Source organism: Musa acuminata, chromosome BXJ2-3 (assembly GCF_036884655.1).
Source record: "Musa acuminata AAA Group cultivar baxijiao chromosome BXJ2-3, Cavendish_Baxijiao_AAA, whole genome shotgun sequence".
NCBI lineage: Eukaryota > Viridiplantae > Streptophyta > Magnoliopsida > Zingiberales > Musaceae > Musa > Musa acuminata.
This window is the reverse complement of record NC_088340.1, coordinates 39,205,410-39,231,932: the sequence shown is the minus strand read 5'-3', so window position 1 is coordinate 39,231,932 and position 26,523 is coordinate 39,205,410. Positions and strand designations below refer to the sequence as shown.

Here is a 26,523-nt window from a genome sequence, read left to right as displayed (position 1 = left end):
CCGTGTACAGGCATGCAAGCGGAGCCACTACAACATATGGTGTTCGAGTCCGGGGACCAATGGGTTTTGAGATTGAAAACGAGAGGAGATTGGGAGAAGTCATCGGCTCACATTTTGACAGTGGGAGATGTCTGACCTTGTTCATGCAAGTGACGGGGGGGCCTACCAATATGTACTTGGCTGCCACTTTGTTGGATCTCGCTTGTCTCTTTGGTACTCCATGCTGTGGTGATAATAACTCGAAAAAGTAATTACAAGTTTTGAGCTTGGAGTTATTGTAGTAGTCCACAACTTCAAGCACCTATAAATACACACTCCCCCGTCTCTCTCTTCAGACAAGCTCTTCTCTCTCTCTCTCTCTCTCTCTCTCTCTCTCTCTCTCTCTCTCTGCTAGGGAAGATTACTGCTCAAAATTGAGCTTTTCTCTTACCGCCTCCGGCATTAAAAATGGTCACGGGAGATCAAATCCACAAGTGCCTGACAATTTCAGAGGTACTGCGCTCCACTCGCTAAGCTAAGAATATGATGCTTCCTTCTTCCGAAATCCAAAAAAGATTATAGACTGATGCAGGATGAGTGAATGTTTGCTAGTCTAATGTCTGTTTTTGGACATTTTCTTGAAAGTACTAATTTATATTGGAATTATATTTAAAAAAAAAAGCAATAGTGTTTCTGTTTCTTGAAAAGAATTAAGAGACATATAGCTCATGTTCTCGATGGTAGGTATCGGAGGAGTTGAAGAGGATGAAGGACATCGGTCTCCCCATAACAGTCATCAATCTGGTGAGCTACATCAAGGGCATGGCGTCGGTGGCGTGCATGGGCCGGCTGGGCCGCCTGGAGCTCGCAGGCGGCGCCCTCGCCGTTGGCTTCACCAACGTCACCGGCTACTCGGTGTTGGCCGGCTTGGCCATGGGCATGGAGCCAATTTGCAGCCAGGCCTTCGGGTCCCGCAACCTTTCCCTGGCATCCCGCGCCCTTCGCCGCACCATCCTCCTCCTCCTCCTCGTCTCCCTCCCCATCGCCCTCCTGTGGATCAACCTCCGACCCATCATGCGCGTCGTCCGCCAGGACTCCGACGTCGCCCGTGTCGCGGCTTGCTACTGCCGCTTCGCCCTCCCGGACCTCCTCGCCAACAGCCTCCTGCAGCCCCTCCGCGTCTACTTCCGCTGCAAGGGCGCGCCATGTCCCCTCATGTGGTGCATGTCGCTGGCCGTCGTCATCCACGTCCCCCTCACGGCGTCGCTTAGCTCCGCCATCGGCGTGCCCGGCGTTGCCATTGCCACGTGCCTCACCGATTTCAACACCCTCCTCCTCCTCCTGGCCTGCGTCATCTCCTCTCGGACGGCCGACGAGGCGGCGTACCTGCCGATCCCGAGCTCGCCCACGACCTGCTCTTCGTACAAGCCGTGGTCGGAGTGGTCCTCGTTGATCCGGCTGGCGTTACCGAGCTGTTTGGCTGTGTGTCTGGAGTGGTGGTGGTACGAGCTGATGACGGTGGCCTCCGGCTACCTCAGCAACCCTCGCGTCAGCCTGGCCACAGCCGCCATCGTCATACAGACGACGTCGTTGATGTACACTCTCCCGACCACGCTGAGCACGTCGGTCTCCGCCCGCGTCGGGAGCGAGCTCGGGGCAGGTCAGCCGAGGAGGGCGCAGACCGCGGCGGCGGTGGGCATGGGCCTGGCGGTGGCAGGCTCATGCATCAGCCTGCTGTGGGCCACCGTAGGGAGGGAGGCGTGGGGGAGGGTCTTCACCAGCGACGGGGAGGTGCTCGAGCTCACCAAGGCCGTCCTGCCGGTGATCGGGCTGTGCGAGCTCGCTAACTGCCCGCAGACGACCGGGTGCGGCGTGCTCCGCGGCAGTGCCCGGCCGTCGGTGGCCGCCGCCATCAACCTCTACGCCTTCTACTTGGTTGGGGCGCCGGTGGCGCTACTGCTGGCCTTTCGGCTGGATTTGGGCTTTTTAGGCCTCAGCCTTGGGCTACTGACGGCCCAAGTTGCATGCGCGTTGCCGGTGGTGTACCTGATCCGCAACATGGACTGGGAGAGGGAGGCCTCCAAGGCTGTGGACTTGGTGGGGAGCGGCGGACGCGCACTGGAAGGGGAATACGAAGAAAAGGCCACGCTCAAAGGAGAAGGGTTGCAGCCATGAGGAAAAAGACTATGCTTGGATATGGGGACGAAGGATGAACTAATTAATGTATATAATATGCGATGTGTGCCTAACTATGTGATGCCATCAGGAGGGCTGCTTCAGAAGCTGCGCGCAACCTTGAAGCGGCTATTAATTAATGAGAAGCTAATCCTGTGCCCCGACGTACACATTTCAAAGGCATGGGGTGGGTGGACAAGTAGTCCCAAAGACAGTTTCCTATCGAGTTTCCGAAGAACCTGCCACAGGAGTCCAGTGGTGGAGAATTGGGACCATGCCTTTCTTTGTTGAAGTTCCAAAGAGAATTGTCATGAGTTTGAAGTATGTTCCCAAGATAGTGGGGGACCATGAAGAAAGTATAAAGCCAACCCACATAAGAATTTCTCGGAGCTAGTGTTGTTAGGGATTGATGCAACACTATCTAGAAAAATTCCTCCTTAAAATTACTGCAGGAAACTCTCTAGTCCTACGTATTTCAATCATCTCCTTATCCTCATTCACTCATTGCATCACATCTTGATTGTCCATCCTTACAGCACCACTCATGATAATGAAACATGCAAAATGGGATGATGTGGGAGAGAAATGAAATGGCGATTCAGATGTGAGATGAGGAGGGTTGAAATGAGTGAATCAGAGCAAAACTCTCCAATACAAATAGGTGAGACTCCCAATTTGACTTCTTTTTTTTTTTCAAAGAGAAATCAACGAAAACTCTCTCTCTCTCTCTCTCTCTCTCTCTCTCTCTCTCTCTCTCTCTCTCTCTCGTCGTAATTACAAATAAATACGCAAAAATTGGAGTAAATATTGGCTTTGAACTAGAAGGTAAGTTATTTCGATCCAATTAACAAATGAACATCAGATGATCTTAGTCTCCATTTCCCTTTCTTCTTCTCTCTATTCCTAATTTTCCATTGTGATCGAACCTCATCCAACCCTTTAGTCACCTGCTAAAGCAGACATCCATCTTGTCCCTCTCTTCGGTGGGCAAGAAAGCCGCACAGAACTGATTTCTGCCTCGTCTTTGAGAACGATGGACCTATTTAAGTAGTCACCCCACTCTGTTTCTTTATGGTGGAGACCATGTTCTCTTTTCCTCAAAGAATAGATGCTTGTAGATGTGTTTACAATATAATAGGGCATAGATGCTTGATAGCTGTGTTTACAGATTAAATGGAAGCAACATTGCAAGTAGGTAACATCTTTAGTAGCTAACCCAACCAGTGTATTGAAGTAGCTAACGCACAAACGTATCATACCAAAGCTACAGGCAGCATCTCCCCTAAGAGCCAGCCACTAGGCATCAAGTGGACTTGATCGTCTGAATACGATCACCCAATTTATATTGTATAGGAAAAGGATTGCCTGTAATTTTTTTCCTAGAGATACGATCAGGAGGTATGCAGCTACCAATGCATACAAAAGGTGATTTTTTATAGTACAAGATTCCTTGGTTGTGTTGGTAATGACACCACTGTCCTTTAAGGCAGAGATAGAAGTGCCACGTAGGGAACAGGATCAATGGACCGTATCTGTGGGCCCAAACCCATCAAAGGGTGGCAGATGAGGGTACCACAACTACAGAGGACACGCGGAGAGCAGCGAGCACGACGAGCCAGTAAACCCCACTAATGCATGCGTCCTTGCGTTCCATTCACTCCATCCTCTGGTTCACCTGTTTCTGATGCTCCTCCCATGCTCCCTTGCCTTGGCCTATTCCCACCTACTTAATTATCTTGATGGCGGATCATAGCCAATTCCCATCTAATCCTTATTCTTATGCATTTTACTTGCATATTTCTAACTCTCAAGCTCATGTGATCATGAGCAAACGATCGTACTCAGGAAGAAAACCAACAACATTCATGACAGGGAAATGGGAACCATTTATCGTAAAGAAAAAGGAGCTTTATAGACCCTAACAAGATATCCTCCTTCACTATGCACGCTCAACGAAGCGTTTCTATAGCTGTTACGCTGGGACACGTGTTGGCCATTTGGCTGTGATGGCTTGGTCACATGTCGACGTATTTTTTAAGCAATGGAGAGCAAATAATTTGGTCACAAAGGTAACTGCAAGAGCAAGGCATCTCCCACGCTGCAATGGTACATTAGTGCAGCAACACTGGTTGCTCACACAAGAGGAAACATGATCCTCGAAAGTATAAAGAATATAAATGAGGCAACCTACCAAAGCCAAAGTTAATGTGGATTGATATCTTATCAGAAAGATCATGGAAATCCGATCATCGTTACCACCGCCACGTGAAGCATCGCACATTATTATATTAACAATAGCATCGACGGTAAATCCCGTTCACCACAAACATCAGAATCTAAATCTTCTCATGTACGATGGATACTCTTCTCACCAGGGATTTCCATCAATCAAGATGGTATATATACGAGAAGTACAAGAATTCTTCCGAGTTGGATTAATCTAAGAGTGGATTTCCAATTTAATATCCGGAAAAATCCAATAGTTGATCAGTGGAAAATAAAATCTGCAGTGGATCCTACCAGCATCAAATCTCTTTCTGCAATTTTAGACGTATGATAGAGAAACCTAACCCTAAAAATCAAGGTGAAAACACGCAGGAAATGCATTAAAAAACAGTACAGAGACCACTAAAACCAGGTGCTAGTGATTTCCAGCTTGCATTCCCTGTGGCAAACCCCAACTATTTTGATCCCTATTCTTTTTCCAAGTGAAGCATCCAATCACAAGTGGGAGGGTATCAATCACTTACTAATTCGACAAGCTCCTCCGATCAAATCAGCACAAAGTGCATAGTCACTGCAATAGTTCACACTTTACGACACTGCTGCGACCATGCCCTAGATCCTCGTAGAAGCCTGCATTCCACCTCCCCGTGTTCCTGCGGTGCAGCAGACGCAGTCGTCTTCCTTTAAGTACCCCACCACTCCCCGCCGCAACAAGAGAAGAGAAGGGAAGCCATCATACCAGTAGTAGTAAATGGCGGGTTTAAGTGTTCTCTTGGAACAAAGGGCCTTCCCAAAATACACCCGGATCGTGAGCAAAACTTCCGTCCTCAAGAACTCTTCTCCCTTCTCTGCTGCTCCCACTTCTTCTTCTACCCAAGGAAGCACTTTCTTGGAATACTGCTATCTTTGCAGGAGAAAACTTCAAGAAGGCCAGGATATCTACATGTACAGGTCAGAAACAAAAGAAAAGTTTCTCTTTTTCAGTTCGTTCTGTTCCCGGAGTGTCCCTGAGTGGGTTATTCGGGGAACAGAAACACTGCTCTCTCTCTCTCTCTCTCTTTCTCTCTCTCTCTGGGGGGTTTTACTTAGCTGCTTTGACTTAATGTTACTTCAGAGGGGATCGAGCCTTCTGCAGCGAGGAGTGCCGGTGCCGGCAGATATTTATGGACGAGGAGAGCGGAAAGAGGGATCACTGCTCCCTGGCCGCCGCTGCCGCGGCCGATGGAAAGTACCGGGCCGGGCGCCGCCGGCCGAGGGCGGCCGCCGGCGAACGGGCGCTGGCCGGTGGGTTTGCTTACTAGTAGCAGGGTAGGGAGGAAGAACAGCAGTGGATGTTTTTTAATCATATTATGGTTTGACAGAATTACCCTCCGTTTTTTTCTTTCTTTTTGGTCCGGGGAGAAAAGAGTGCACGTTTTAAGGTTATCTTGGTCTTTTTGTCATATCATCTAGTTGCTTTATTAGACAATCTATATAAAATAGACTAAACGGAGATGCCAGCTCACGAACAGTACATCTGTATCCATCGTGAGCAGTGTAACATTTTGAGAATATAAATGTAAAGAACAATATAAGTGTTGGTCACTCTTCTGAAGCTTCCTGCAGGCTAAAATACCCTCCTCGGACTGGTGTAATCCACATTTCAAGCTATTTAGTTCAAGATTGCCCTACTCTATATCAATGAAAGTAGCCTCAAAGTATTACGATATCAACAAGTGTCTATCTACGTATCAGCACTACCTTATCCAAACTCAAAACCCAATACATGGGTGCACGCAGGATAATGAAAGCAACAGCTACTCGATGGTTAATCTCCTGCTGCCCATCTTTCCACCCAATTTTGCCTCTTTCTCTGTCACCTATCGCTGCCACTAGGAGCATAAAGCATAACACCGATCGTCTACTATGTGACAGAAGTAGTAGCTTAGAGTATTTGCATCCTAAATTTGGAACCATGTTATCTTGAATTGATCCTCGAGATCCATCGTCTGATGGTTCCAGCATCCATTTTTAGAGCCATCAGAATTTTCAACTTAGTTTTTCTTTGATATGTTGCGAGGAAATCATAATATAAATCTGGAACTTCTACTCTGTTTTGTCGGTTTCTGCTCATTGCAGTCACAAGGCTAACGATCTTACTTTCTACTTCTAACTCGGCATCAGGCATCAGCTTCAAGAAATTAATGACTACCATCGCTTTAAATTGAATTGATGAGGACGTACCTTGCAGACTCGTCTTGGAAAGCTCCAAAGCGGAGTGCACTGATACTGCATTTAACAATAGCCATGATGTTCCTGCAGGGCAAGTGTTAGCTCTTGATTGCAGAATAGACTCTTGATTGCAGACTAGAATAATTCCAACTTTTTCACAACCAATGAAGAGCCATGAGAAAGTCATCTAAGCCGGCTTAAAATGCGGAGATAACAAAGGCGAATGATGTTATTTACCAGCGCTGGATGTGTGGTGTCCACTTCGGGCTGCTTTTGTGGAGATCTAGTTTATCATGCTTAATTTCAATTGGTACGTGTAACATTCTCAGTGACCTGCAAGCACGTATTTCACTCATTAGTCGTCACAAAATATAAGCAAAGCAACCGTTGTCATAATCTTAATGTGCGAAATTTCAAGCTTACTTTAGGGGACGCGGCACTTACTCCCACTAAACCGCATTTAAGAGCACTTCTAACATCCTATTACAATGTGTAATATTCACTAAACATGATTGATAACTTCTATTGACAAGCTTATCATCCATATGAAAACAAACCAAAAAACCCGACTTGCAGCCGGTTGTGGAATATAGAGTAAACTTGTGAAGAATTTAACCTGAGCTCGGAATTTGAAGATATCCTACTATAAACAAATTACCCAGAGACTGCATAGTACCTCAAGTCAGTCATACACAGGTCCAGATTTATTGTCTCTTTGAATGGATATTCAAATGCATTAAATAAAGTGTTTTATCAATTTGTATGAACAAAGCTTTAGCGAAGCCAGTGTCAATATTTCAGCTTATTCAAAGAGAATGGATGAAAGTGGCTTAGTAAAATATGAAAGGATTAACTTGAAGGATCATAGCTTAAGAAAAAAACTCAATTGATAAATTGAATTTTAAAGAAATCTGGCTGATTATCATGAAAATACTTTTGCTGCTGCCACAAGGTTTGAAGTTAGAAAGAAAATAAATGTACAGTTGTAACAGGATTGATTAGAAACAAAAATGAAATCAAAACATAGATATATGAGTTAGGCCAAAGGAAAGGCAAGGAAATGATTACTAGCATGAACAAGGATATCAACAATGATGTGGATGCATTTGTCTGTCTAAATCATCTTTGGAACCTTTAAAAACTAACACAAAAGAAAATGCAACATAGAAGGCCTTCTTCAGGCTTTTCAGGTGGTGCAAAGACAAGGAAAGATCAATAGACTAAAAGCAAAAAGGTCTAGCACCTGCTTGATTGGTACAAATGTTACTCAAATAAGCAGAAAACTAGTATAAATGGCCTAGGAAAATAATATTATAAATAAACATTGCTGGCGCCTCAAAGAGTTGCAGAGATTGTAATGGAAAGTTAATCACCTATGGTATGTGCTTAGGTACATTAAAAATGCATAGTCTTATGTGTTCAAGCAGTCTAGGTTTAACTGTAGTAGTTATACGGACTTACAAATGTAACATATTAATAGCCAGAAGATAATGGTCTGAGGAGCTTAATGAGCAAACCTTATGGCACCAATCTACAGTAGAACAATGTTTCAAGGTAAATGAGTAGAACCATGCAAGTGTCAATATTCAAGATAACTTCTGAATATAATGGCCTACAATGAATATTCAAGAATCTAGATAGAAAAAATGAAGCAGACTGTCAAATTTCTTAAAAGCCATCCTAGATTATTATTTTCTCAAGATTTTTATTGTGATAATGAAACAACTATTCTGTATTTTTGGTAGACTTGGAATAGACCTGTGCAAGATAGAAGGCAAGGATAGGCATTGGAGATCAACTTAACCTTGCACAAATAGTAATCAAAAGCTTGATATTTACAAAAACTTTACTGAAACAGGGCAAGACAAGGGTTTACGTTGTAGGAGAAAATGAAGAGCATGCAAAAATTTAGGATAAAACAACTTCCCAAAAAAGTTCTCATGGTAAAATATTCATATTGCAAGCGTCACATATGCTGACAGTGGATACATCATAGCCCTTGAACTTAATGTTGCAGTTCTAATATACAAATGATGCAGCATACTACAAAGTCATACAAGAAGATTATGTCAGTCAGCACAGGCATTCTGCAATGATGAATCCTAACAAGACAACCAGTTTGGGTATTGAAACATCAAAACCTGGGAACAAAAGCACCATCAAGCCATCAAGAAGTATATCAGAAGATACCATAGTTAATGAACCTCGGGTAACATTGCCAAACTTTTAGGCTTGTATACAAAATTCTTCTCATAAACATGATAACATGTTACAACTTGTAAACCCTCTATTATCTGATGAAATCGCCCACCAAAATCACAAGTGAACTGCAACCGCAGGTGTCTCTGTATCTAAGAAGTCAGATCAGAAGCAAACTCTCCAGGGATGTTCCATGATTGTGCATTAAGATCTAGAATACATGTTATGGACTTCGCACAAGATATGTAGATCCTCCTTATAAAGAATGAAAACCAAAATAACAGTATCTCACTAGTTGAATAACCGAAATTCTGCAATAATTGCATCTTCCTTGTCCATAGGGAGAATTAGTATACCGCTTATGAATCAACCAGAACAAGAACGCGGAAAGAAGATTAAAGAATCGCATATCATGAACTAAGCAGAACAAATCCACTCCTACTTATGCAATCAACGTACCAAGCAACTCGCAAGTGTATTCTTGCCCTAAGCAGATCATAAGAAAGGGAGAAAGAGAGCAGCAACAACAAGAACAGAATTCGGCATCAAGGGAGAAGAAAAAGCAACTCAGAGAACAGGAAGCGAGATGGAGAATCGGAGGGTGAGAGATACCTTCATCTCTAGCCCGCCATAATCTCAGCCCCAGCCTTTCCCTCTCCTCCAGCCTCTTGAAATGCGAGGCGCTCCTCGTCGCGGCGGGCCTTTTAAAGGGCCGATCAATTACGCTTCGCCCTAGACATGGACGCTATTGGGCCCCAACCAGGCTGGCCTATAAACAAGTGACACCTTTCCTAGGTTTCTTCTGAAACAAATTTTATCCTTTAAATGTACCAAAATATATATAAATATAATATTAGTATAAATTAATAAGCTTATTATTCACAGCTTCTTTATACTGTTAATAATTCTTTTTAAAACAATAAAATATTTTTTTATTTTTTTTATCATTCTTATAATACAGATTATAAGATGAAGAGAAATATTAATTTTTAAGTCTATTTGTAAAATAAACGTTTAGAAATATTAATTTTTTTTAAAAAAAAATTTAAATAATAAAGTGAGAGTTATAAATAGTAATTATATAAATTAGAATCAATTAATAATTATATTTATTATGGTAGATAGTATTCTTTTTTTTTAATCTTATGTATCTCGGGGAGATGTTTCACATCTTTTATTATTTAAAATTTTAACTTCATATACTTTTTTATTTCTAAAAAATAATTTAAGATTCAATTTAGTACTTATAATTGGCTCAACGAAAAATATATAATGGTCCATACTTTCTATCTACGTGTAGATAAAATTGTATCTATTCAAGGAAAATAGTCATACTATAGACTTTGTGTATTCTGATGCATTTGTTTCATATTTCAATTCATAATGCATGATATGAGAATTCATATTTCATATTTCGAAACATAATGAATAATAAACCTTAAATTTCCTTTTAAAATTTAAAACCATTACTTAAATATTTATTTTAAAAATTGGCTAACTAACAACTTAGATTACTGATTAAATTTCAAATTAATTCACTGATGAGTCCAAAATTACAAAAAAAATAAGATTATTAATACTTTTCCCTATTGATGTTTTTTAAGAGGTCACACACAAAAAAATCTTTCAAAAAATAGTTATCTATGTCTTTTCCAAATTAGGCTCTCAGTATCTTTGTTAATCAATACTATTTATCCTTAACCAGTGGTATTAGTCAACTACGCTACATAAAAATAATAGAAACATAATGTCCTTGCCACATGATCAGTACTATATATATATTAATCATATTTTTCGAAGACTCATATGACGTTATATCCTTCGAATTATAATTGTGTGGTCGACTATCATCAACTTATATACAAATATCACATACATAGAATAAGGCCGGCCTTGTGGGGGTCCACCTCTTTGCATTATTAGCTTTAAGGGTCGCATTAGCTACTACAATTTGCATGAAACTATCATTGATAACATCAACAGGTCATGCCATCTCAAATCCTTTGGGGTTGCTTTCTACCGAGCTCGAGAGGCACACCACATTCTAACCTATCCCTCTATTCAACGCCCAATTTAGCGCAGTGCCGTGGAGCAAAATCCGTTGACCGGTCCATTGCGACAGCGTAAGTCAACGAATGAGCTCAGACGTTGTTTCGTGGTCAAAATGGTGGCCGTAAAAGATGGGAAAATAGAGAACGCGAAACCAATATCTATTTGGCGGACCCAAAAAGCGTTCTCATAGAATTACCCACCTCATCTGTGATGCTGCATCTCTCCAATCTCTAAACGGGTGAAGAAGTGGGGCAATCCAGAGATGTGGGTCCCGTACGGGCACTCTCAGGTCAGCCACGGCCAATTTTAATTCTTTATTGAAAGGATGAAAAGACATGTAATTTCCTTTTCTTTTATTTGCTCTTAGTAGCCTAATATATATGCATCTCACCTGCCCAAGCTGTAGTTGGCGTGACTTCCATCAGCTGTTGTCGAGGCATTTCTATATCGCTTCTTCTTTGTTTGGAGTCAAAGCCAACCTTCCATTACTGTGTGCATTCAAAACTAGCTGGTTTCTCGTATAGTACATATAATACCAACACTCTTCTCTGTCCATTATCTCTAAGCTGTATGAGTATGATACCTTTGAATGAAATAATCTACACTATACTCACCTACTCCAACCTCCATCTCAACAAGATAGACATGGGTGAACGATTCCATGCTGTGCAGGAAAGCTTTATCACGCAACTCTAACTTTCTGCAAGTTGATGCTAAGACCAGTCATGAATTGTCTTTCGTCAACGCACGTAATTTTGTGGAAATCCTCTATGTATTTTCGAGTCAAATGCATGCAGAAAGACGAGCTCGTAAGTTAGCTGCTTCCTTACGGCGTTGTGAGCTGCGGTGGCGGTCCGAGGAGAGCACTCGAAAGCGATAAACAAGAGGAGAAGTTGCTGCTGCAGTCAAGAGAGAAGATACAAATAGGTGGTAGGTAGCAATGAGTTTGCTTGTTTGCATACCGACCTATGGATTGATCCTCTTCGTTTCATTTATCACAGTGCAATTCATAATTTGACTTGGACTGAAAGGGATTGCAATTTTTCTTTACTTTGTTTCGATTCACTAAACTCATATTCTGTCCACTTAGTTCTACTATCAAGGTGCATGCAATTCATAGTTTGACTTACATTACATGAATCATTGACTCACTTGAAAACCTGAAACAAAGCTTCCTTTCGACCCTTATGCTTAGCAGAATCGAGAAGGATGGGTGCAAAAATTTAGATTGATGTATTTTCTCAAGGAAAATGATTTTAGTGATTTGAAAATATTTTCACTGTACGATATAAAAAGTTGACCATGCCTGGTAATAGTCCTACGTTAATCGGCATGAAACCTAAGCCAGTAAGCAGTGCCTGTCAGTATCGGAATCAGTCAACAATAGATAACACCAGCTGAATGGAAAAAAGAATTCCAAGGCCTGCAGTTGCACTTGCACCTCATACATTATAAAGGGCATGGAGGCAACGGAAACGAAGGCAAAGCAAGACGAAGAGCAGCAGGAGACGGCCAAGATGGAGAAGAAGATGGCGAGGACGGAGATGGAGGTGGGAGCCGACGGCGTCGCCGTCATCACCATCATTAATCCTCCCATCAACTGCCTGTCCTTCGATGGTGATTCATCCTCCTCTGTCTATTACCACTTCTTATTCTTTTCTGAGTTCATTACGGATGCCTTTGACAAAACCACACCATTTCTATTGGTTTCAGCTATCACCATTTAACCACATCTTATTGGTGTATACATCACAATGCTAAACTCCTCTCTCTCTTCTTTAAGACATAGAATAGACTCGCAAGAAATTGTCCCAAGGAAACATGTAGTTTATTTTCTTGAAATTATTATTATTATTATCACTCGATGGAAATAGTGTAAGATGGAATGCAAATCCGCAACTGGAAGTACAGGAAACCAGGAATACTTAAAACCGGTTGACTTCCCTGATGTGTCACGTGTACCGCAGGCTGAGAATAGTATCCAGTGCCGTCCCGACTTTTAAAGCAGTTCCCGTTATCTATTCGTTAACGCGAACAAACTGCACTTCACGGGCACCTCGAGTAAGCTTTTGCAAGGGTTCGAGAGACTTGGGAGAGATGGCCGACGTCTCCGCCTCGGTGGCTGCCAGATGGCACGCCCCTCGCCGGCTTACCAACTCTGCCATTCGAGTAGTCCCTCTCTCTTCGATCGCACTGCGTCCGGCGGTCAACCGGGGGTTTGGACTTCCTTTTCCGTTGGCGCGACCGCACTGACCAATCGTGCCTGCCTGGTCGTTAAAAGTGGGGCCCACCGACCATGTGCTTCCAGCTGATCCGGATTGAGATAAAGAACCGGAGGGACCCAACCCAGGATTCGAAACCCGAAAATTTCCGGATTCGAGATAGATAATGGATTTAGATCCAGATTAACAGGATCCATTAACCGATAACACGAGAACTATGTTCCGTACCTTCTCGAGGAACTCGTACACTGGAATCGTATCATGATGCAGATTCTTTGGTGATCTAAGAACTCATCTGCATCCGAGTTTTAGATAGCGTGAACACAAAAGTTGGTCACAGGAATGCAGGAAGCTCTAATTTACTGTTTCTCTTAATTCGACGCTCTTCTCTTTGCCATTGTTACAGTAATGTGGAGCTTGAAAGCCAACTATGAAGAGGCTATCCGTAGGGATGATGTGAAAGCCATCGTTCTCACAGGTTTGTGCAACCTCAAACAAGCTCCGGTTTACTGATTCTGAGAGTGTCGACTCACGAATTCGCTCATCAAGCAGGTCAAGGTCCGAACTTTTCCGGAGGTTTCGACATCGCTGCCTTTGAGGACCTTCAAGGGGGGAACAATGGACAGAGTAAGCCAAGTTATTGTTGCAATGTTGATTTCCTTGTGACTTGCTTCTGCCTGACATCATGGCAACCTTTTCTTCTGCAGAACCTGAACCTAAAGTTGGCTACTTTGCGATCGATGTCGTCACCGATATCTTCGAAGGTACTTCTGTGACCTCTTTCTTTGTCTGTCCATGACTATGATCATTCTGATTCCCACTGAGAAGTTTTGCATCTCTGTTTTGGTCATCAGCTGCAAGAAAACCATCAGTGGCTGCCATTACCGGGCTAGTCATTGGTGGTGGGCTGGAACTCTCGATGGTATGTGCTTGGATTCATGTTTACACCTGCATCCCCTACTTGTTATCGGAGTTCTAGTATAATTTTCTCTGTGACAATCTCTCAGGCATGTCATGGGCGCATCTCTACGGCCGCTGCTCAAATTGCCTTACCAGAACTCACTCTTGGATTCATCACAGGGCTTGGAGGTATCAGTCTATATATGTTGTAACTCTCTAATCCTGTGTGCTAACTCCTGAGTTCCTTCAGGAACGCAGCGGCTTCCGCGCCTTGTTGGACTTCCCAAAGCACTTGAAATGCTTCTGGTAAAAGTGTTTCTCTTTTTACCTAGGACTGTTCATCAATGGGGTTCTTTCTTCATCTAACTAAGTTCTGATCACTCCCAATAGTTGTCCAAGGGAATCGGAGGAGAGGAAGCCTACAAACTGGGTCTTGTGGATGCCATAGTTTCACCTGACGAATTGGTGGAGACAGCTCGGCATTGGGCTCTGGATATTGCAGAGTCCAGAAAACCATGGATCAAGAGTCTTTACAGAACAGACAAGTTGGAACCCCTGGAGAAGGCCAGGGAAGTGCTGGAGTCTGCAAGAGTTGAAGCTCGAAAGCGATCTCCCAATGTCCAATTCCCTTCGGTGTGTATTGATGTGATCGAAGAGGGTATCGTCTCAGGTCCTCGTGCCGGACTTTGGAAGGTGAACTAGCTTTAATTCTCCCAGTAAAAGATGGTTGATGATACCTTACAGCAGCTGCTAATGTGTGCATTCTCACTGCAGGAATCAACCACTTTCCTAGAACTTCTTTTCACTGACACCTGCAAGAATTTGGTTCATCTCCTCTTTGCACAGCGAGCAACCACAAAGGTGCAAATTAAGGATCCCTTTGATTTAGTTGTTTGATGTGCCACTGATGTTTCTTGGCATTGTTTCAAGTTCTGCCACAAAAGCTATTTATGCCACAGCATCTCACTTAAATCTAAGCCATGTTTCCATTTTCTAACATTGCTGACATGTTTTCTTGATTGCATTTGACAGGTTCCTGGGATCACTGACTCAGGTCTGAAGCCTAGGAAAATTGCTACGGTTGGCATTGTTGGAGGAGGTTTAACAAGCTCTGGAATTGCAACTGCGCTGATACTGAACAATTACCAAGTGATACTTAAAGAAGAAGATGAAAACCTCTTAGAATCAACAATTGGCAGAGTTAAAGGTTAGATTTTTAGCATTCAGGAGGTCTATACAGGTTTTCATGGCAAATTTCAAGTTCTTACTTGCAATATTTTTCTCAGACAATTTGCAGAATTGTGTCAATGAAGGAAAATTGAATGATGAAAAATGTGAGACGGCACTCTCTTTACTCACCGGTGTGTTGGATTATGAAAGGTTTAAAGATGTGGATATGGCAATTGAGGCAAGAAATCAAAGAACTCCTTTTTTTTATCCTACCACCTTTTTTGGTTCGATGCATACATAAATTAATTCTCATCTTTTTTCCTTGATATCTTGTCATTACAGTCAGCTTCTGAGAATCTTCACCTAAAACAGCAAATATTTGCTGATCTCGAGAAACACTGTTCTCCAAACTGTATACTTGCCAGTAACACTTCAACAATCGATCTCAACTTAATTGGAGGAGAAACCAAGTCTCAAGATCATATCGTAGGGGCACATTTCTTCGGGTATACAAAGCAAATCCTGTGCAAATTCTTCTCTTGTGAACTCCCTGCAGATAGCTTTTTTTTTTTTTTGGTCTCTGATCTCCTTCCAAACCTGTGTCTATTGCAGTCCTGCTCATGACATGCCACTGCTAGAAATAATTCAAACACAGAAAACATCACCACAAGCTGTTGTAGATCTCCTGGATGTTGCTGAGAAGATTCACAAGACACCCATTGTCGTTAGGAACTGCACTGGCTTTGCTGTTAACAGGATGCTCTTTGCTCACACTCAGTCAGCACTCTTGCTTGTGGATCATGGTCTTGATGTGTATAAGATCGATCATGCGTGCACCAAATTTGGATTGCCAATGGGTCCCTTCAGGTACACAAACAAACACCAGTCATCATAATGTGGATTCTCACAATGTTTCTTAACCTTAATCGTATTGTCTCTGCAGAGCTGCTGATCTTGTTGGACTTGGAGCAGCAGGAGCTTCTGGCATCCAATACCTTCAGAGCTACCCTGAAAGAGTCTACAAGTCCATGTTGATGTCAGTCATGATTGAACACAAGAGGGAAGGTATGAAGAATGTTGAAGGCTATATTGATATCTTCATCGCTCTTACCACATCATGTAGCATGACAAGTTCAGAATCACTTTGTAACAGGTGAAGCAAGCGGAAAGGGGTTCTACAAGTATGATGAGAAGCGGAATGCCAGCCCAGATCCTGAGATCATTAAGTATGTTGAGAAGTCAAGGAACATGGCCAGTGTTATTCCTAATCCTCAGGTTCTTCCTCGTAATCTCTAAACTTAAGTGTAGGATGCTTGAGATCATTGAAACTTGATGTTAATTCACACTGTCTACAGCTGATGGAGATACCAGATGAGGACATAGTAGAAATGCTTCTCTTCCCGGTCATCAACGAGGCCTGTCGAATCCTTGATGAGGGAATCGCTGTGAAGGCAACAGACCTAGACATTGCCACTGTAATGGGCATGGGATTCCCAGCTTACAGGTTTGTTTCTGGAACATCTCTGGCATAAGTGGAAGCTTCAATCTTGCTTTGCCATTAGAGAGACTTCATCTTCTTGTGATGCAAACCAGGGGTGGCATCATGTTCTGGGCTGACTCCCTTGGAGCAAACTACATATGTGAGAAGCTGGAGGAGTGGAGCAAGTTGTATGGCAATCTTTTCAAGCCATGTTCTTATCTGACAGACAGGGCAGCCAAAGGCATTCTCTTGGTATGATTCAGATGCTTCTTTAAGGTTACAACTCACTGTTCATCAGTCTGCTGATTGCATCAAATCTAATTTGTGCAGAGTTCCCCATAGAGAGAGAGAGAGAGAGAGAGAGAATGAAGCAGCATCTATTTGGAAGATTGACAACATTTTAATCTGGCTTCAAAGTTTTGGCCTCTGTGAGCAAAAACAATCTCCATGCAGCAGCAGCAACATGCAAACTTATCACTACCATGTGTTTGTTGTTGCAAATCATGCAAACTTGTTATGTATTATGGGAAATAATTTGCTTCTGTTGTGGCAATCAAATTGTCACTGCTGCACATTTTTTGGGAAGGCAGTGAAAAAAATAGAGTAGTTCATTAATAAATGCACATATAAATATAATAATAAAAGAAATAAACACTTAATTGCAAAAAAAAATATTTTGATGACTTATTCACAGGATGTGAGAAAAATACAGCATTACTGTACTTCTTCTTCAAAGCATTGCATCTGTTTATCATTTTGTTATTGAACTCAGTCTCATCAAAACCAGCTAATAAATCCACCACAATCTTATTATATATCTCCTTCACTTTAGGTTCAAAGTAATGCACCAACATATTTTATAATAATAAAATAAAATCATAAATCATAATTGTTTGATATAGGATATATAGATTTTTTAGATATCTAAAAATTTATATGTTTAATTAAGTTTCAACCATGATATATATATATATATATCAATGTGCATCGATAGTTGAGCTATCAATTAAATTACCATCAAGTATAAATTTTCTATTTCATGTGTGGAAATATGTTTGATATGCTTGTTGATTCTCAAATTTTCTCTAAAATTGATGAATGAAAAACTACTCGAAAAGATTTATATGAATGACTACTTATGTTATTTAGACTTTCAAATATTTCGATCACCTTCATGCGGATAATGAATCAAGTTCCATGTTCTTATATTAAGAAGTTTTTTATTATTTACTTTGATGATATTCTTATTTATTGAATATTCAAAAACTATCCTATCAACATTAAAGACAGAAAAGCTATCTATAAATTTTAATAAGTGCTGCTTTATAACCTCTACCCTAGCTTTTCTAAGCTTCATCTTACTTTATTCAAGTGGACTCTAAGAAGATTAAAACTATCTAAACTTGGCCAATACCAACATCCCTATAAGATGTTCAGGTTTTTCATAGGTTGGCATCCTTTTATTGTTGATTTATTTAAAATTTTAGTACTATTGCAACTCATCTTACTAATTACATAAAGAAATGAGTGTTTTAATGAATATGCTTCTTACATTACCAAATTTTTCAAAAATATTTGAAATTGATTGCGATGCCTCTCATGTGAGTATTGGTAGAGTACTTAGTCGAGAAGGATATCCACTTAAAATTATCCATTGCTCTTATTCTTACATTATCGAATTTTTCAAAAGTATTTGAAGTTGATTGTAATGCATCTCATGTAGATTTTGGTAGAATACTTAGTCAAGAAGAACATCTACTTGCATTCTTCAGTGAAAAGCTTAACGCTTAACGGTACAAGAAAGAACTATTTAACTTATGATATTAAATTTTATGCTATTGTTCAATCACTATAATATTGGAGACCTTATTTGATTATAAAGCTCTCAAATATATAAATTTTCAAGCAAATCTTAACAGGCCACATGCAAGGTGGGTGGTATTTTTACAAAAGTATACTTTTTATCTTGAAGCATAAGAATAAAATATATAATGAGGTATTATAAAAATATTTATCAAATTTGAAGAAAATGATTTGTCTCTTAAGATAATTATGAGAAAATACAAAATCACAAGCACATGCATCGTGAATTTAATATATATTATAATTAGGTAGTCGAGGGATTTAATATTAGTGATTATAAAAGTGGAAAAAAAAAAAGAAGATTTCAGAAACATTCTTATTTTTGAAATCTTATCAAATCTTTATATTTTAAGTTACTAATCCTTCGTTATCCCTTAAAAAAAAGAAAGTTCCGTTTTGTTTCTTGGATATCTTATTTCTCTTTATCGTCTTCTTCTCTCTTCTCTTAGTCTTCTCTTACATCAGTCATGCAATGAATATGGATCGGAGTTTTGTGCAGATGGATGTTTGTTGTTTTGCTCCGGCGACAAAAGGCTGCAACTTCGTCGCTCGCCATTAGGTGTTTGATGTTTTGTCCCAATGAGTATCTAATCACTGCTTGCATTGCAAACATCCAAGAATGATGTTTTGTGCGAATTCAGAAGTTTCTCATGCTCGCTCGCTTGAAACTAATGAAGAAGCCGACAGTTTCTGGTCATCTGGAATCATGTTTGCAGGAGACATCCACCATGGAGAAGACTTAAGAACAGCTTCAGAAGCATGCCACGGAGTCGGGCCCTTCTACTTCTCCATGTCACCAGGATAATGTTCGTGTATACCAACCAATGTGCCTAAGCTTTCTAAGAAGATCTTGAAATTGAACTGATAAAAAATCAACTAGGTCAATGATTCAACAGTTCCGATCCGATACCGGATCGATGATTCTTGAACCGAAATTGCTTGGTTCGATCACATCCAATCAAGCTCACATCTTGAGAGTTTTTAGTTGAACTTTGTGCATCCTCGTAAATTTTATATCCTCATCTTATTTACTACATGATAGGAAAAGTAATAACGTAAGCATTATAATACCGACTCACCTAGTCGGGACGACATTGGCAGAAGAATCCATGTTGACAAAGTCTATTCCCAGTAAATACCAATCACCATTCCTGCCCATAATGACAGACCCCACATCAAAACAATCTCCATAACTCAAAGAGTAAACCACACACAGAACAGATGACTTGCAAATGACACATTGGAACTGCAAGCAGTTGTCCATCTAGTAGACTATAAGTAAGCTAGAATGAGATTACATGTGTTCTTCAAAATCCAGCAAATGACAAGATGATCAGAACAGTGATAAAGACACATGTAGAAAGATCCACACTGAGCAGGAATATACATGTACATAAAGAGAATTTAATTCTTTTCCTATGGCAATTCTCACTCATTTTCAATCTCTATTAGTTTCCTAAAGAGAGAATTTGTACCTGCCATTTTAGTATCATGTGCCCTCCACATTCTCTCAATCCTAATACACCATGCAGATTCACCCATTACTGACCATACCAAATTAGTCTTCATGACTGACCCAATCAAACTTGTCCCTTCTAAGTTGGAGGATGTGCTGGAAAAGCAGAATGCTCAAATGATACTACTCTCTATTCTGATATATATGAATCTAGTATTTGCATGAAAGATTAGAAAAAAAATGTTTTGGAATTTATGCATAGAAATGTACAAGCAACTGATTGCGTAACATAAGCCTAAAATGATACATCCTATTCTACTCATGCAGAAGGTTTCTAACAAGACATTACACCCTCAGGTGTTTCACAACAATTCTGTCAATATAATTTTTGGCTTGAGAACAAAACAATCTCAAGAAACTCACCTCAGGAGACAACTATAGTGTCGGACAGAACCTCCAAGTCATAAAAAAGCCCCATTGCAAGTAGAACACATATGTAGTAGTCGACCAATCCAGGTTGAAGTCACAGATTAGACCAAAGCTGCATGATACATCTATGATATGGCACCGCAAAAAAGTCAACCTAGAGGGCAATATGATAGTTTTACTTACCAGAGTAGAAATTAAATGAATAGCAAACCATAATGTAACACACACGAATAAATACGGGCAAAAGAACAAACAAGAAACCTTTTATTTTACTCTACCAGCAAACTGGTTCAGCTAGCATCCTTGAGTCTCTTAATTAGGGCATCCAGTGATTTCTGTTTCGGATTCTGCTTTGCACCCCTTGTACCAAAAGTTCCGAACAGCCGATCTGACGATTCCCTGAACTTCTCCGTTACGGCGACCACCTTCTTGTAGTCGAGCTTGTTGTAGCTCCTTTCCCTGATCACCGCATTAAGGAAATTCTCAGGGTTGTTGCTCATGAGCAGATTGACCAACTGCCTTGCCTCTAATAATGCAAGCTTCAACTCGTTTGCACCCGAATCATCCGAATCAGAAAACAAGTGAGACTGGTTTTCTGCAAATGATTCGAACGTCTTCAGATCAACATCAATTCCCATTACTGCATTCGAATTAAACCTCTTGACAGCGTCGCTGAGGAAAAGCCCCATGATCTTGTCAGATATATGGGAGAGGACACCCTGAAGCACCCGCCGCAGGACTTGGATGGGCAGTATCTGCTGTGCAGTGGAGACCAATGTGTCAAGGTATATGTACACCTCGTTCGAGTAATCATTCCCATTTGGGGGTGGGCTATCCGCCAACCAACTAATGCTGTCCGTCAGCAGCAAGAAATCGTCGATCTTCTTCCTCAGCAGCCCCAGCAAGAGCTCCACAGTCGCATCGCGAGATTTCTTCAAAGGGAACTCCCTCTTTCCCTTCTCTGCAATGCGCAGCGGAATGCCTGAGAGCTGTGCTGCATGGCGAAACAAGAAGTCGCACGCCCGCTCCAAGACGGCCATATTGGCGGCCACTTGCATTGCCTGGGAGACACCAAGACCCCCGGATTCGATGAGTCGCAGTATGGAGCCGTCGAGGACCTCCCCGAGGAGTCGTTCGAGGTACTTCTTGACGATGGGGTAGATGTCGAGCTGCCCGCCATGAGACATGAAGCTGATCGAGTCCTCGACGAAGGACCGGGAGATGCGGCAGAGGTCTGGGACGCTGGAAGAGAAGGGTGCTACGTAAGGGAAGGCCGGGGTGATGTCGGACGTCTGGATCTGGAAGGAGAGCACGTTCATGGAGTACTCGTACTCCTTCTTCATGAGCATCTGCTCGAACTTGTCGGCGGCGAGGGCCTCCGAGACCTGGCGGCGGCAGTCGGAGAGGAGGAGGTCATGGTACTTGTCGCGGTGCTTGGAGAGAACGTCGAGAAGAGGGTCGACGGCGTAGCGGTAGCGGTGGAGGGTGACGCCGAGGAGGCTGACATAGTCCTTGATAAGGAGGAGGTGGTTGGCCGTCTGCATCCGGGAGAACTGGTCCTCCAGCACCGAAACCATCTTGGTGACAGCGGTCTCCCAGAGGGCGTCGACGTCGGGACGGGCGATGAGGCCGCCGCCGGTGCGGAGGATTCGATCCTCGACGATAAAGAAGCCGGCGATCTGAGCGAAGAAGGTCTGGTGCGACTCGAGGAAGGGGGTCAAGGAGGAGACCTGGAAGTCGGAGGTGAGCTGCAGCTTGCGGTTCTCGAAGTAGTAACACCGGAAGCGCTCCTCGAGGCCGAGGGTCTTGTGGATGTGGTAGGCGCGGTAGAGCGGGGTGAGATCGAGACCCGGGTCGCCCTCGTCGGAGGAGGCGGCGGCAGCGGCCGCAGCGAGGTCGTCGGCGTCGTCGCCGGCCCAGTCGTCGTCCTCCTCGACACGGAGGGAATAGGAGTGATCGCGGAGGGTAGGGGTGGCGGTGGTGGAGCCGGAGCGGAAGTGGGCCTGCTCCTCGGCCTGGCGCTGACGGGCACGGAGCTCCTCCTCGCGCTGGCGGGCGGCTGAGGCGCGGCCGATGGCGATCTGGCCGAGGTGGCGGCTGGCGACGCGGATCTGGACCATCCAGTCGGAGAACTCCTTGGAGATCTTGCGCTCGGCGTGGGCGCGGACGGCGGGGATGAGGCGGAGGAGCATGCGGCGGATGGTGGGGTGGGGGGCAGCGGGAAGGAGGTCGCGCTCCGCGGCGGCGACGGCGCGGAGGGCGAGATAGAGGTGGTCGGCGGCGAGGTGCTCGTTGGCGCGGGCGAGGAGGGCGAAGAGATGGGAGCAGAGGCGGGCAGCGCGGAGGGCGGCGGCGAGGTTGGCCGCGATGGAGCGGGCCTCGAGGTAGGCGTCGAGGGCGGCGAGGAGGGGGCCAGCCGCGGACTGGAGGGCGTCGTTGGAGTCGGCGAGGGCGGACTTGAGGGAGTCGACGTCGGATAGGAGGGAGCGGAGGTCGTCGACAGCGCGGATGAAGTCCTGGTAGTGCGCCTTGCACACGTCCTCGATCTCCGCCTCCTTGGACCGCGCGAACTGACGCAGGGAAGACAGCAGCGACTCGGGCCGCCCGGACGCGAACGCCCGTCGCACGAACGGTCCCAGGTCCTCCCCGTTTCTGATCGCCGAGAACAGCTGCACCTGCTCCGCCTCCGTCGCACCCCCGCCGCCTCCTCCCGCCACCATCGCCGTCGAATCCGGTGCCACCTTCCGCCGCATCGCTCGCCCTCTTCTTTTGTCCCCCCCGAAAGAGAGAGAAGAGAGAGAGAGAAAGAGAGAGAAGATTTCGGCGTTAGCCGGCGTCGCCTAGATGACGGGGAGAGACCCAAAAAAGATAGAAACGAAAGGATAAAATGACGACGCTACCCTTCCGGATCGGCTCGCCGAGGTCAGCGCAGGGACGGAGGAGGGTCGGCTCACGCCTCACGATCGAGTTGGTACCCCCGCCCATACGGAATCCCCTCTTACGCTTCCAATCACCATCCAGGGTGCCGTTCCTCACTCGTCCGTGGGACCCACGCGGGGGAAACGACATGTTCGAACCATAATCCCGAACCCTGTCCGTCCACGGACGGATGTTTCTGCACCCATGGGGGTCTCGAGAAGCGGGATGGGGGAGACGTCGTCGTTCGGGTCACGCGGAGGCCACGTTGGGCGGTCGGGGGACTCGAGTGGGTTCAACTAACCGGTGACTTGGTGTGCACACCGCTTGCGCATGTCGTCACGCCATATCCTGTGCCGGCGGTCTGGCTGTATCCACTTGGTTGTTTCGAACCCACGGCGCGGACAGCTCACGCAGTCTCATCTTTTAGCACAGGGAACGACCGTACGTTTACGAAACGGCAAACCTGCAGGTGCGCAGCATAACCAACGCCATTAAAACATCCTAAGGAGACCATTAATCCCTGTAATTGAATCATCATTAACATTCTTTTCCCCTAATTGCATCCGTATATTTATTACATCTAATAAATCTAAAAGAAAATACTGAATGCAACTTCAAAATGGGCCCTAACAAAAGCTCAACTTCATTCATATAAGGCCCAAATAATGAGCCTATAATTGGCCCATTAACAAACATCTAAGCTCTCAAATGCAGCCTTAGGCCTAATAATTAATATCACCATAAATTATTTGATATATTAATACATATTACCATAAATTATTATTATTTAATTATTTAAAATTATATTTTGAATAGTATGAAGGACATATTTATGGAGTTTGGAGACACCTTAATTGGTCCATTGTTTGGATGATATGATATGCATGAATTATATATGATACGCACCCTAGGCCTAGTTAATTAACATCACCTAGTTTTATATATACCATAAATTATTTTTTACTTAGTTAAAAAAAATATATATATTTGAATAGTACGAAAGACATATTTACATTTGTTGGTGAACTCACGTGTGGTGGTTAAAGAATCAACACGACTTGGTCCATGGATCGATGTCTGAGATGGGACTTACCGAGGGGGCGCCTCCCTATACGAGCTCCGGCTCAACGTGGGAGGAAGGTAGCTCTCATGTTGACTTGGCAAGTCAAGGGTGTGACATGACGTGGATCATAACGTGGCCGATATCTATAATATATCTTATCCACATTCATTCAGGAAAAAAACATAATATTGGATAGAATAAACACCTTAATTGGTCCATTCTTCTCATGATATGCATTAATTATATATTTGAGTTAATAGCTTCAGTAGGTTCACTGTTAACTCAACCTTCCTCATGTACCTATCTACTGGTATCAAGTGAGAGGAAGAGGCCCTATAAATTAGAGTCAAGGATGGAGATGAGAAAAATAAATAAGAATGAAGATAAAGTTAATTATAATTCAATTAAAAATAATTTAATTAAATTAAATCAAATAAAATGAGGATTATATAATCCCTCCTCCTCGCGCAAGAGCTTGACGTCATCTCTAAGGTTTAACATAATTCAGATCAAATCTTAGTACGATGCATGTGAGATGTAGCATAATGGTGGTTCGTAACGAGTCCCTTGACTTTATCCATGAGTAATTTTTTTCTACTCAAATTTTCTTATTATATCTAAATACTAGATCGATTCTGATGTCAAATGTCACAATCCGAGTTTGATAAACTAATTGACTCATCAATTTTGTTTAATCTAAATGAGTGATAAAAAAACTATATTTGGCATTCGACCTAATATTTGGGCATAATATGACTATTAAATTAGTCATATTTTTATCTAAATATTAATTAAATTTGATTGTGAAAAGATACTCAACATAGAATATATGAAAGCAAAATTTATCATTCCATATCTTCCACATGCAGTTTTTTCCTCTCTCACAAATCAATCATATTTCATTCCCCCACCAATCGGTCTCATTTTGTACTTGGAATAATACCAAATGAGATGAGTACGTCATCATCAAATGAACATATTTCTATTCGCATCAAGTAAATATTCATCATCGAGAATACCATTGAGATGAGGAGGAGTTGGGTTGGACCAGTTAACCATGAAGCTGATTGGAAATTTCGCCTTGCAAAAATCATGCTCATCTAGTAAGAAAAAGCACACACACACACACACACACACACACACCACTGGTGGAGACGATGCTGGAATGACTCCCATGCCACCGGCGATCGATTCGATTCCTTGGGAAACACTTCCAACATTGCCATCATTCTTCCATCAAAATTGTGGATGACGACATCGGCCACTTCCTCTTGTTTCAGACCGCAATCTCTCTCTCTCTCTCTCTTGTGTCAGGAATGAGATAATAGTGACGCAGAATAATGGAACAGGAAAAGAAGAAATGTTCCAAAAGCTCAGTCAGGGATGCGAAAAGGTTGGATGGTGCAAAGAAAAGTCATTAGACGCATCCTTCCTTGTGAAGATGTCATGATCATTAGTCCAAATATCGCCCGCGTAAATGAGGAAGAAGTGAGATAGATGGTGTAGGCAGTCGGAAAAGTTGAACGAGCAGCGTTGACTACCTTCTCCCTTTAGGCCGCCACTTAGTTCTTGGGATTGAAGAGCTGAAAAATGTGGAACTTATTCTGAAGAATATAAAGTTAGGGATGCGACAAACGATATCATTATAACGGAACAAACGCTTATTATAGACTAATTGCATGACCGCCGCATCCAACTTTCCGCATGATTGATCATATACCAACCTAATAGATACCGAACGAGCCTCATCAATAAAGTATCTAAGAAGTTTATTCCCCTATTGACTCCAAGATTACGAAAACAATACAATACGAAATGACCTCATACGAACAATATGTATCTTTTTGTCCTCAAACTAAAATGAGATAAGAGACACATACGTATCTTTTTGTTTTGGAATGAGGATAATAGTAGAGAATGAACAAAGTCAGGTCAATTTAGTCAAATCCAAATGTAGGATCAAAACTGGTCCGGTGGCTGTCTCTTGCAAAGAGACGGGTGATCACGAAGCTTCCTCACCGGTGTTCAACAAGCCAAATCTCCACGTTTCTCGTCAAACCCATGCATGAATCCCCCTCGAATCACAAGGCTGCATGCAGTCAACAGCGATCCCATCACCCCTCGCAAGAGCCACTATAAAAGCTCCCGAGGGAAAGGCTTCCGTCGAGGTTCAAGCTTT

At 42.9% G+C, this 26,523-nt stretch overlaps 4 protein-coding genes and 1 long non-coding RNA gene across 7 annotated transcripts; 3 read left to right on the top strand and 2 right to left on the bottom strand.

Annotated features, from left to right (window-relative positions):
- Positions 1–82: 82 nt before the first annotated feature.
- On the top strand, positions 83–2,698 carry LOC135608156 (protein DETOXIFICATION 55-like). Its single transcript, XM_065100717.1, has 2 exons — positions 83–492; positions 724–2,698. The coding sequence occupies exons 1-2, from the start codon at positions 448–450 to the stop codon at positions 2,152–2,154; spliced, it is 1,476 nt and encodes a 491-aa protein (XP_064956789.1). The 5' UTR covers positions 83–447; the 3' UTR covers positions 2,155–2,698.
- Positions 1,959–9,483, bottom strand: LOC135608161 (uncharacterized). 2 transcript variants are annotated; one of them, XR_010485437.1, is made up of 4 exons: positions 9,403–9,483; positions 6,829–6,924; positions 6,604–6,675; positions 1,959–2,097 (listed from the first exon to the last, which is right to left on the bottom strand). It is a non-coding gene; the product is annotated as an uncharacterized LOC135608161 (long non-coding RNA). The 2 variants fall into 2 exon arrangements; XR_010485436.1 differs by lacking the exon at positions 1,959–2,097 and adding an exon at positions 4,734–5,033 and having other exon boundaries at positions 5,120–6,675.
- On the top strand, positions 5,132–5,964 carry LOC135608158 (FCS-Like Zinc finger 15-like). Its single transcript, XM_065100719.1, has 2 exons — positions 5,132–5,331; positions 5,495–5,964. Exons 1-2 carry the CDS (start codon positions 5,132–5,134, stop codon positions 5,679–5,681), a joined length of 387 nt encoding a protein of 128 aa, XP_064956791.1. The 3' UTR covers positions 5,682–5,964.
- A 2,804-nt stretch (positions 9,484–12,287) lies between the features above and the next one.
- Positions 12,288–17,156, top strand: LOC135608155 (glyoxysomal fatty acid beta-oxidation multifunctional protein MFP-a-like). The gene is made up of 18 exons (XM_065100716.1): positions 12,288–12,459; positions 13,471–13,542; positions 13,617–13,691; positions 13,772–13,828; positions 13,919–13,986; positions 14,072–14,153; positions 14,215–14,270; positions 14,355–14,657; positions 14,739–14,825; positions 14,997–15,171; positions 15,251–15,372; positions 15,477–15,640; positions 15,747–16,001; positions 16,078–16,199; positions 16,288–16,409; positions 16,490–16,638; positions 16,728–16,866; positions 16,945–17,156. The coding sequence occupies exons 1-18, from the start codon at positions 12,303–12,305 to the stop codon at positions 16,954–16,956; spliced, it is 2,217 nt and encodes a 738-aa protein (XP_064956788.1). The 5' UTR covers positions 12,288–12,302; the 3' UTR covers positions 16,957–17,156.
- A 2,177-nt stretch (positions 17,157–19,333) lies between these two features.
- LOC103978958 (exocyst complex component SEC15B) lies at positions 19,334–23,212 on the bottom strand. Of its 2 annotated transcripts, none has more exons than XM_065100714.1 (3): positions 20,624–23,212; positions 20,357–20,516; positions 19,334–19,628 (listed from the first exon to the last, which is right to left on the bottom strand). In XM_065100714.1, exon 1 carries the CDS (start codon positions 23,113–23,115, stop codon positions 20,653–20,655), a length of 2,463 nt encoding a protein of 820 aa, XP_064956786.1. In that variant the 5' UTR covers positions 23,116–23,212; the 3' UTR covers positions 19,334–19,628; positions 20,357–20,516; positions 20,624–20,652. The 2 variants fall into 2 exon arrangements, with proteins under 2 accessions (XP_064956786.1, XP_064956787.1); XM_065100715.1 differs by having other exon boundaries at positions 20,357–20,474.
- Positions 23,213–26,523: the final 3,311 nt, after the last annotated feature.